At 31.0% G+C, this 12762-nt stretch overlaps 1 protein-coding gene across 2 annotated transcripts in view; it reads left to right on the forward strand.

Moving 5' to 3' along the window:
- The first annotated feature begins 4766 nt into the window (after positions 1–4766).
- LOC139525528 (neural-cadherin-like) overlaps positions 4767–12762 on the forward strand; it is a 49395-nt gene continuing 41399 nt past the window's right edge. For both annotated transcript variants that reach the window (XM_071320926.1, XM_071320925.1), the window contains exon 1: positions 4767–6444. In XM_071320926.1, coding sequence (XP_071177027.1) covers positions 5214–6444 — 1231 coding nt within the window. In that variant the 5' untranslated portion in view covers positions 4767–5213. The remainder of the gene's footprint in view (positions 6445–12762) is intronic.

Genomic DNA, 12762 nt, shown 5'->3' on the forward strand with positions numbered 1-12762 from the left:
ACGAATTGTGGTTGGTGTTATAAGTTGAATTCTCCATTTTATGATGTGAATTTCCTTTTTTTGACATCCATTATTTGAAATATCTAGTTAGGTTTTAAGCAATACATTAATTTCTGTTATACCAAAGATGTCTTTAAAGTAACATCAAAGTTAAGTAGTGTGGTTCTGTCGACATCTTTGAGAAAAGTACAGAAAAAGGATTTTTTTCTAAAAAAGGCTTTGTCTTAATAAACTTATTTAGTTTCAAGTAACAATAGCATTAATTTGTTATCAATTAATTGAATACACAATGATTGTATTGATGAAAAAAAATGTACATAATCTGAAAAATTAAATTGAAATAGAATATAGATGCCAACGTGAAATTTTAATGTTATTCAAAACATAAACAATGAATGAAAATGACAAAATACATCGGAAATCGTTTTTAAGAAAAGCTCCATAATAATCGATCTAAATATGGAAGTATTATATAATACATTTTGTACTTCCATGATCTTAACTGCCATATAAACACAAATGTGTCAATATTTACATAGTATATAAGCGTCCCATGGGGCCACGACAAATCCTTTCCAGTGCTGTATCCCAAATTAATACCATATGTTGCTATTTTATCTTATCATGGAAGTATTATATTGAAAATAAAGTATTTCACACACAGGCTCTTATTGAGTGCCCCCCTTTTTTTTCATTTTATTTTGGTTAAGTTTTATTTGAAAATATTCTTTTCATATTTCATTTTTTTTCTTTCTTGTATAACTCTTATTCTGGCGATATAACCATACTTATTTATATTTGTTGTTTTCTATTCTTTTGTATAAGGGCATTCTTATTTCTACACATAAGAATATACAGAGGGTTATACATAAAAAAAAAACGTATTTTATTAAGTGAAAATAAATTTAGAAACGTTGAAATATGAACGAATATTTTCAAAAATTGATTAAACAAACAATAAAAAAGGAGTGAACTAAACGAGCACCTGACTTTCGGATGTCATGACATTCCTTATTGACAAATGTTTTGCGCTATTAGATATTTTGTTTCTGTTTTGAATTATTTCCGTGTATTTGCTTACTGACAGCGGTTGTTGGAAATACTTGACCAATAAACCCACAGGAGGGTTACAATCTTTCCTAAATCACAACAATTTTGTGTCAGGATTTCTGTTTATTTGCGTTCATTACTGGTTCTCCGTTCATAAAATGTATTAAATTTCTGTTCCGTGTATATTTGGTATAATATGCCTATGGATTCAGAGGCGGATTTATAGTGGGCAGCCCCCCCCCCCCCCCCCCCCCCCCCATTTTGGGAAAAAAATTGGTTGCTTATATAGGGAATCACTGAAGCGTGACTGGAGCGGGACCCCTCTAAGGTCAGTCAGTGGGCCCCCACTTATGAAAATTCCTGGATCCGCCACTGGGATTCTCTCTATTAAACTTGCGAAATAAGAAAAATTCCTACTCTGTGTTTATCACTGTTGAATTAGGCCGTGTTCACATTGACCCAAACTCGGTGTTGTGTTAGTGTAACTCACACATAAACTAAACATAATTACGTTCCCATTGATAAAATTCAATGTTATGTTTTGTCTACATGCAGTCGATAGCCAATGTAGGCCTTGTGTAGGTTCAGTGTACACAAAACTAGACATTCCGAACTGTAATTTTTCCATTTATATGTAAAAAAAGAAACGATTTTTGTATAAAATTGATACTTATAACACTTATTAATAAAGTTCTTTACAGAAATATTTGTCTAAACTTGATATATTTATTTGTTATAAAACACTTTACATAGCCTTATTAACCCATTATCAAGACTCATCCATCATCATTGCCGAACACATAATTCATTAGAAAAGGTCTTCCCGAATCGACTGGACGTACGCACTGACAGAAATATTTGCCACTGGTCTTTACTCAAACAACGATTCACTCATAAATGCATTACTGAAAAAGGGTGGGGTTAATTGTTTGTTTGTGTAGAATCTCAGATCCGTTAAAATACAATTTTAGATAAAAAAAAAATATCACCCTCTCCTTTTGCAAAAAAAAAACAAAACTTGTAGAAGCATTACTATTTGAAACAAACAGAAAAGATAGAAATGTAATAATCCAGAATGACTTTCTTAAAGGAGCAACCACTTTACTTTAAAAAAAAAAGGGGGGGGGGGGACTCGGAGTCCGATTTTTTTCTCGCGCGAAAGTTAATATTCAATTTTTTTCGATGGTACCAATTCATTATTTAACACTATAATGTATGGGGAAACTTTGGATTCAGACTAATCATCTGTATGACCCGATTTGTTTTAATCAAATTGTGGGAAAATCCATTCCCCCTTTTTTTTTAAAGTCAAATGGTCGTTCCCTTACTGCTAGAAAAGTTGTTCGGAAATTTGAGTTCGGTTCTACGTAATGAACATTGAAATGACATTTAGTTTACAAGTGTGAACAAATCTTATGTACAGGTAACTAAACAAGGTGTATAGATGTGGACAAATCTTATGTGAAACTAGTGTAGATTACATTAAACCAAATGTAAACATGTTTACTGTACAAGGCATTTGGTGTGAACACGGCCTTAGTTAGGTCTAGTTTAACCCGAATAATCCAGTCGTTATATTACGATCACTTCGATCACACCCTCGAGAAAAGTAGTAGATAGAGGGTGTAGGATTTAATAATGTCCCCAATGAAAAAGTGTCCACCGGACATATTTTCATAATAAATACTGTCCAAGGGCAATATTTACTTATTTAGATGTGTCCTGGACACAATTTTCTATGAAAATATGTCCTCAGGTATGAAAAAGTGTCCATGAACATGGACATAATTCACTACCATAATATTGTTCAGGTGGACATTTTTTTCACAGGACATTGTGTACGCAAAGGCATTTTTTGATATGATTAAAGTTTTAAATGATATCAATTACCTTGTTATTACTGAATGTATTTTACATGTTTTAACTCTAATTGCAAATTTTTATTAATTGTTACTTTGGCATATAGAGCTGTCTCATTGGCCCTCATACCATCCTTATCTTCATATTTATATCTTTTATAATATAATTATATACATGTATAATTCAAACTTAAATAAGTTACAGATGCTGTTCAGTTTTATTTTCCTTGGAGGACACAATTTAATAACATTTACTACAAAAGTTGCTGTAAAATGCTGCCCACTTAGGAGACAGTATTTCATGGCAATGGACATTATTTATTTTCTATTGCCTTCTTCTCTGACATAATAAATATAGTTAAGTTCTTCAGATTTGATTTTACACTTCCTTCTTATTGTTATTCTTTCATTGTCATTACCATTTGCTGGGAATTTCTAAGAACTTAAATTTCTCTATATTATTCACTTCCATCCATTATTTGTTTGTTTACATTTGTATATTAATCAATTTCTCATCAATCCTTCATATTTTAATTAGAATTCAAGTATAATAAAACTTTTTAATGACCTTTGTATTACTTCCCTTGGAGGACACAATCTAATAGCAAGTTCTATGAAAATTTGTCCTGTGGGTGGACACTATTTCATATCTTTTACAGTAAAAATCTGTCCATTTGAGGGACACTATTCCATGGCAATGGACATGATTAAATACCAAAATTCTATGAAAAACTGTCCATGTGGACACTTTTTCACAGGACACTATTATGTCTTACAAGGGCACTGAATAATTCGAGTTGGGTCTAGTTGAGTTTCGAATGTTTGTGAATGAACTAATGAAAATCGACGTCATACTAAACTCCAAAAATTAAACACATAAATGAACTATACAAATCCTTGAATTAACTAAAATTAAAAACAACCCACAAGAATAAAAAAGACAGACAAGGAGCTCCCGACTTGGGACAGGCGTAAAAATGTGGCAGGGTGAAACATGTTTTGTGAGCCGTGAATTCAACCCTCTCGCTATACATAATTGTACCTCTGGCAAATGTAGAATAAACGAATCAAAACTTGTTGATACATTTGTCTTAAATAAAGTATATATATATAGAATTAACAATAAACAATAAATACATAGTTAAGCAAATAATTTTATAAATTTCAATGACAAAATCAGACTTTACAGCTTCAAGTTCTCTATTCCACAACTTTGTTTTACACCGTTACTTTTCAAATACAATTTAATAGAATGGTCTGTATCATATAACCTCCTTGTTTATATTTACAAAATCAACAGATAATTTATAATGGATATCTGCTTCGGATATTTCTTCTTAAATCAAGGATCATTAACCTTTATTTGGCTGACCTAGAGTTTTTAAAGTCATAGTGGGGATCCCTTCTAAAATCTATTGCTTCTGGAATTATCGTGTAATTGCTAATAACATTAATTACGCAATATGCCTAACGGCAAATCGACATCTATTGGTGGGGTGTTTGTTTAGGGGAGTTATCTTTTCTTATCTACTGGTCACCAGACGATCAGAACAAATTGGGAACCAGAATAGAAAATTAACACGAGTTATCTCGCCTTGAAATGTCCATAATTCTTGTACATGCTCAAATGCAGTTATAAAATGATGTATAATATATATTGTATTATGCTCCTTGTGAGCCCATTTTATAGAAATAAAGCTTCTTCTTCTTCTATATATAAAAGAAAATGGGGTATGATTTCTCATGAGAAAACATTCCACAAGAAAATATGAATTAATTACTGTGTGCTTTTATTATTATTATTTAGAATGTAATATATTTGAAATTTAAACACTCAATAATACAATAAAAATACGCGGACCTCGTTGAGAACACCTGCATTTATTTGTTGTATAGCGAGTTCGTAATTTCCAGCGCGCCTCCGGAGATTGACACATTCCCGTACCTCACACTGGATTTGAATGAGTGGATTTTGACAGATAAGAAAAACCGGGTCCCAGGTGATAAATAACAACAAACGTTTAATCAGTGTTCAGTAAAATGAATTTATCAATATGTGACATTCAAATTGTGTAAAACATCAAAGAGATTCAAAGAATCCTTCGGTATGATCAACTGTTGAAAGAGAATGGATCGGTAATGTTATCGGAATTTCTGCTTGCACGTTCGTTTTCATTCACTTTAGAGGTAAATGGTTTGGATATGTGTTCACATAGCAGAAATTAATTATGTGTTTAAGATATTATTCTTAAACTCAATCATTGATCTGCAAGAAAGCATTTGAATATTTTTTAAATCGAAAAGATGAGCAAGATGGCGGCTCCCAGCAGTTTGTGGTGTCTGGGATCATATTTAATTCTGTTAGCTTTAGATCTTGTAATGTGTGATCGTGTCAGTAAACTTCATGTTCCTCATTTAACTCCACCTGATTCTGTCATTATTACAATATCATCATTAGCTGGCATACCATCATTAGTTAATCAACAGGAGTTATCAGGAATATTTGACTTATCTGACACAGAATTTAAATCAAAAGGTGATCTTTCTGGATTTTTAGGTGGAACATTTGATATCATTATTAAAAGTGATGTGCATACTTCTGAACAACACCATCTTCTTGTTAAAGTTGATAATTCTTCAAAATTATTTTCATTTTCACATCATCAATATTTCGCATCAGTGCTAGAAAATTCAGCTCGACATACTAAATTAGATGTCATTGGGGATCTCTTTGTGAATTGTGATACAGATGTGTCCTTAAGGTTTGTCTCGGGTATGGGAGATAAATTTTATGTGAAACGTCACAAAAATGGTGCTAAGCAAGGTGTAGAAATTTATACTAATGGACCACTTGATCGAGAAAAGAAAGATTCGTATTCATTACTGCTACAAGCAAAATCACTGGATGGAAAGATTGCACAAACTGTCATTCATGTGTATATACAAGATGAAAATGATGAAATTCCTGAATTTAATCAAACAAAATATACCACAAATATACCTGCTGGTTTGTCAGTTGGGAGTTCTATTTTAAAGGTTCATGCCATCGACAAGGATATTGGAACAATTTCATATCATTTAGAGGGAACAACAGATTTTAGTATTAACCCAATCTCTGGAGATATCATACTGTCTTCAAATTCATATTCCGTAAATGATCATAAATTCAGAGTAGTGGCTACTGACCAAGGTGGACTTAAGTCATCAGCAAACATCCAAATAAATATTTTGCCCGGGAATTTAAAGTTTATTCCTCATCATCATTTGTCAAAGCGATCAGTCAATCGATTAGAGAGAAGTTTTGAAAATTTTGAAAATGAGGGTAAAAGCAAACCCCTTTTCTCGATTTCTTCTCAGCCTACACCTTCAACAGGCATTGAACAGTACCACCTTATAGAATCAACTGTTGACATGTTTCAAGTGGATACAAGAGGAAATATATTTGTCAAAGAAGGACATACTTTGAATTATGAAGAAGCCAGTCACAGATCCATCATCATGCAGTTTAATATAACAAATACTAACAGTCAGACAGGTAAGATATCAAGTTCAATATATATAAACTTAAAAACATGCATACAGGTATAAGATCCAGGATTATGAAAAGGGGGGTCCTAGTTTGGCAAGCCAATGTTAGGCATATTGATACTTGCAAAAACATATATGTAAAGCAGAATTAAGAGTGCCCTCTAACCTCTCTTTAATTGAATTTTAAAGAATCTGTCTCTATTACATTTTATATGTACAGGTACAAAATGTATATACATTTTAGGAAATATTTTGAAACCTACATTAGTACATGTACATTGTACCTACAAGATCAGGATAATCATGATAATGTAAGATAATGAAATGACTAGAAATGTTGCCCACATGGTAAAGTGGATGTGCATCTTGTACATGTTGTAAGGTGACAATAACTGTTATCCGGGAGCTCTCGACTCTCGTGGGTTTCCAATTTTCCCAAACAAGCTTTTTGTCAATTTCTCTTTAGTTCCATCCAAATGGATTTAAAAAGATTATTGATCTTGCAGGAAAAATTACATGTACATTCTCAGTTTCTTACATGTAATTTATAGTACCCAGGAGGTTGGGTTAGACAGGAATATCTTTTTAGATATAAAAAAACAAAAGTGGGGTAGACATCTGTGTATTACATGTATTAATTAGCAACTTACCAACTACAACAACCAGACTAAAAAAAAATCATCCAGAGCAGATCTAGTCTTTTTGTGCTGAGATGAAACTTTATTTGATACCCAATTTTGAGTCAGGATTTTTCTAGACGAAACTATGAAAAAGTTCCAGCGGGTTTTATTTTTAATTTATCCTTAATAATAAATGTATTAATTGCTTTCATACATTTATGTAACATAAAATTAAAGTAATTTATTTTTACACTACATGCTATACAAAACCCCCTAAATGATTCTAGAATTTAAACAGACAGACATTTTTATGGATGCAGTTATTGCTCATGTACATGTACATGTATAATATATTTATTTTATGATTGTTTAATTATCTGTTTCTTTAACAAGTTATTAACTTTTTATGCACTGCTTTACATGTATGTGTACACTATTGACAACACCTAAGTTGTATATGAATTATGATTGACATATGAACCATTGTTTTTACTTAAGTAAATTAGTTGTACACCTTGAATAGATTATTAAGTAATTTCATGGTCAGATGGAAAGGCTTTGATTATAGAATAAATATTAGCATAATCACATCTTAGTTTACTTTTGTAGTTTTTGTTTTCACAATACAGATCTATTTATTATTTATACAAAGAATTTAAACAATGATATAACTAACAATCTGGAAAACTTTAAAAGAAGTGATTTCATTTGGGATTTCACACCTGGCATCCCACATTTTCTTTTATCAATCTTTGTATGTGCAAAAGTTAGACACCTTTTTTGAGTGCCGGGCATTATAAATGTTAATACTACATTTTACATGTATACATATTATCACAATTTAATGATCATACAATGAAGATGTACTCAAAATTGTACCTTTATAATATTATATGTTTTAATTGGAAATATATATTCAGTAAGTTTTTTGCGGGAGCTGATGTTGCTCAGTATTAAGATTTTGTTCTGTGTTGTGCTTTATAGACTAGTACTGTTGTTTGTTTTTTCATTGGTTTCCTTTTAAGTCCTAATGATCATGATGATATGGGCATAATGGCATTGTCCATGTTGTCTTTTTGTATTTGACTGTTTAGTTTGAATCATGTCCTTTTGGAATCTTTTGTTTCTCTCGTTATAGCACCTCTCAGGTCAAAATTCATGTTGAATTGATGTTGCAAAAGCAACTTGTTTTACATCTACATGTAGAATTTTACTTAATTTAGTTTGAGTTCATATAAAACTTTAAACTAGAAATGAGTTATGTAACTGTTCAGACCGTTTAAAACATTTTTTATTGATTTGAATGCACTTGATGACTCAATTATTTCTAGTTTAAATTTATTTAAATTAAAAAGTTAATATCACTAGACTATTTGTCATGTGCTTAAAAAATTGACAGATGATCAAAAGGGTGCAGTAAAAAATGTCTAAAGAAAAACATAAGAACACAATCACCAAAGAAAAAGATGTAGAGACAAATAATTTCAAGTCCACAAGTTAATACACATGCAATCTTATAATTTACTCAAATAAAGAGGGTTAAAGGGGTTGGATTCAAGAGCCCTAATTAACCCAACTAAAGTGGGGGAGGGGGTTGAATTCAAGAGCCCTGTAAAGGTACATTTTGTAATAACCTCCAATTATTAGGTACATGTACATGTATCAATCCTTTATGACTTGCTACCACTATAGTATACTAGTACATGTACATGTATGAAGATTATCAAATTGTACTTTCAATCAAAGTACACTATACTTTGATACTATCTGTGAGTCATTACCATTTTTTAGATTGTAAATTTTTATGTTACTTTAAAAATGGGAGTGCAGTGTTACTTGAAATGCCTAGACCTTTGTATCAATCCTATTTGGCTTGTTATTGATAATTAAATGTAAGGTCAATCACGTCTAATGCATGTTTTTAAGGTCTTTTCTTGGTATATATATTTCACCAATGAATAGCTGTATAAAGTCATCAAGAGCTTTTACTAGTAAAGAAGCTTTCTTGTTTCATTCTTTGAAGGTTTAGAAATCCACAGTTTTATAATTTGTGGGCGAAACTAAGAGTGATATTTTCAATTTGTATAACACTTTTTGCTGTTTAGTAACTTTAGTTATTACCAAGGACCATACATTCATGTTGTCCTTCAAACCCATGGATGCCATCTGACTTCAAACATACATGCATGTATACTCTTCAATGCTCTTGTATATATATATAATTTCGCAGAACTTTTATCAATAACGTACAACCTTGAGTGAGTTGTTAGCCCAATATATTACAGACTATTTATTATCAAACAAACAAAATATACTGGCTTTTTATTGATCCATCAAGAATAAGATGTATCCTCTTTACATTGGAACTCATTCAGTCTTTGATTGTTTCAGCTCTCTCCTAATTTTAGCTCTAATAGTAAGCCATTTGCATTTTTTACCAATGCCCTTCATTTTTCTCCTTCACCCTACATGTACACTGTATTTCAGTCCTATTACATTATAGGAGGCAGTGTGGTGTAAATTTAAATTTTATTTTAAAAGTTCTTTTCCTACACATGATACATGTACATGTATTTTATAAATGTGCATGTAATTAGCTTAGTATAAACAGTTCTTTGTATGATAAATGTAATTAGCATAATATAATAAATTAGTTTATTTGTTTATTGAGATAGTAATAAATATAAGATAGGTTTTAATTTGATTATCTTCCCACCCACAGGAAGAGTTTTATTATTTTGACCAATATAGATATAAAAAAAAATCTCTATTAGTTTTGAGTACATTAATATTGGATTTGTCAATCAGTATTTCTGTGTATGTACATGTAGTACAGTACAAACATATTTAAATGTTCAAAATTTTTTGTACCTGTGTGTTTACTAAATTGAATGTCACTTTTGTTTACATGTGTATGTGTCATGTAAGATTTTGAAGTAGTGGAACATCCTGCCATCTATTTGTCATTCTAATATTTAACATTGTGCCTTTTAAGATTATATTTCGTCTTGATTATACCACTGGTTGATGATTTAATTTAGGGTCAGTCATTTCAGTAACCTGTACGTTCATTTTGAATTTGCAGGATCCTGGATGCAATCTGATTCCTATTATAATAACATTGGTACTATCCATTAGCCATTCTTGTTCGTAAATTGACTATAAAACATGGAAATTAAAATATTACCACAATAAAACCTAAAATGATATGAAAAACTGTTCTTTTTATGCAAGCAGCATGCATGAATACATGTATGTATCATAATTTCAGAATACAGTTTAAAATGCTTTGTTTGATTGTCTGTTGCACCTGTACATTATATCTAGTATTTTGTCCTAATTTTTTGTTAGATTACTCAACTAGTCAAACTTAGGTCTAAATGTAAAGATATTTATTTGGATCTTAAAACACAATAATTATAAATAGGAACATTAATATAAAAAAAATGTGGATTTTTGCTTACAAAATTGTTGCAAAAAATTAGCCTTGCTACCCTTTCCACTACTTTAACCATTTTGGACAGTAATCTCCCTTTCCTCAGAGCCTTGATCCGCTACTGATATTAGCAATCACTAAAAACAGGCTCTCATTATTAGTAAACTATTTCAGAATAAACAATACAGTTGATTTGAGTGTTTGAGGTTTGAAGAGTTTTCTTGACATTGACATATTGATTTCATAGACAGTTATGGGAATTGGTTTCAGATAAAAGGCTTATGACATGACTCAGAGAAGAGGGGACCTTGTAATGACCCTGAAGATAAAAGGGGGACCTGTACATGTCTGACCTTCCAGTACATCACACTGGTATGTCTATGATAGGATCAGGTTGTAAATATTTACTGTCCTTTATCATTGATACTCCAGCTGGTCTTTGTCTTTATCTCTCCCATTAGATTCTGGTTTCACTTGATTTCAGTTTAATTACATACTTGTTGGACGTTTGGTATGCATCATGCAGTTTAATGAAGATTTAATCTCATAAGTATGTTTGGCCCTTAACTATTAATTACATACAGGTATATATATATATATTTATCTGATCATAAATATTTTATTTACTGGCCAAGAAAATAACCCACAAATAAACAGTAACTTCTTTTATGCTATTTATACAATTATCAATAATGGGAAATTTAATTAAAAAATTTTGTTTTTATATTTTGGTAAAAAACTCAGTTCTTCTTACCTAATTTAAATTTGCTTGTCTACATGTATGTATCCCTAACTCATTTTATTGGCATTTTTTGTTGACCAAATATTTGCTATTAAGCACCTTCTATTACAGTCCAGAACATTTCCTTCTATGGTCTATGTAAGATATTTTCCAAATAGCATATATTGCCTTACCTACCTATAGCTTATCCCCTTTTTTGGGTCAGGAAATCAGCAAAAAATAAATAATAATCTGTCCATCAGTGAAACCAATGAAAGGGGCTTAGCAGAACAAACATTATATTCAACTGGACTTCTAAAGTACTGATATAGTAATCTACATGAATCTAAAATACTGTTTCCTCAATTTTGTTGCTGTTATTTGAAAAAAATCCTCCCCTGTTTAAAACACTTGATGGTTTAAAAATAACATTGCAAGGATTGTTGATAAAAAGACTACGTTTTTATTTATCAGTCAATGGATACAATGGTTACAACATTCAGTTATATATGTTGTACCAAAAGAAACATGTACAAGTTTAACGAAAATTCTAATTTTAAACTGTTCAAAACAAAACTGTGTATGTGATGCTTTATCATGGACAAGAGTGTTTTGTTTATTATCAGAATGTAAGCATAATAAACAAGCAGGTATACATTTGTATGTTGAGTTTGAAAACATAACTTTATTACAATTTACTTGTACACCTGGTAATCAGACCTGTTTGATGTGTTGTGTGCCAGCAAGCTTTATTGTTATTGTCTGTTTTATTTCACCCCTATAAAGGAGAAATATAAAGGGTAGTATATTTATGTTAAGACACTATTCATCTATTGGTCAACTTAACATAACATTGTCACAAATATATCATAAATATGCCATAATTCTAAACATTTTATTCTTTTCTTCAGGTCATAAAAAAAATCATAAAGCAGTGCTTAATACTGAGGTTGTATTTTTAGTTCTGTATTTATACAATGAAATTCAGAAACAATCTAGATCTGATGTCCATATTCGTTTTAATGAAGCTTGTCCGATTTCACACTTTGTTTACTGAAATGTAAAATTAGAAGTTGAATGGTCATTGTGTAGAACTCCATCCCTACTGGTTTTATTTGAAATATTCTGAAATGGAATCGTGAATCTTTTACCATATGAATTAAGCTTAAGAAAAGAGGCTTTTTATGGTAAATGAGTATTTGAAGTGAAGGATCAGTTTATAAGAACATTAGAAAAATCTTTTTTCTTTGTAATGTAAAAAAAATAAAGATGGTCCAGTGGACCCAATAAATCATTCATTAAAACGTGTAATTAGGGTCGGAGACAGGTCACTGCTATTATCAGTAATTGACTTTATTTGTAGCTTTCTGGAGCTCATTGGACCATGTTTACAATAATAGTGGTCCATAATCCTTGATCAGGAATTTGATTTGGTAGTAATTAAATTTGTAATGGTAGCTTTTATCTAAATCCTGATCCAATAATAAAGTGTAGATACATTGTAATATGGAGATAGATAATTATCCCTGTTGATGTCTTCCTCTTTCA

The sequence above is a fragment of the Mytilus edulis genome, chromosome 5 (genome assembly GCF_963676685.1).
Source record: "Mytilus edulis chromosome 5, xbMytEdul2.2, whole genome shotgun sequence".
Taxonomy (NCBI): Eukaryota; Metazoa; Mollusca; class Bivalvia; order Mytilida; family Mytilidae; genus Mytilus; species Mytilus edulis.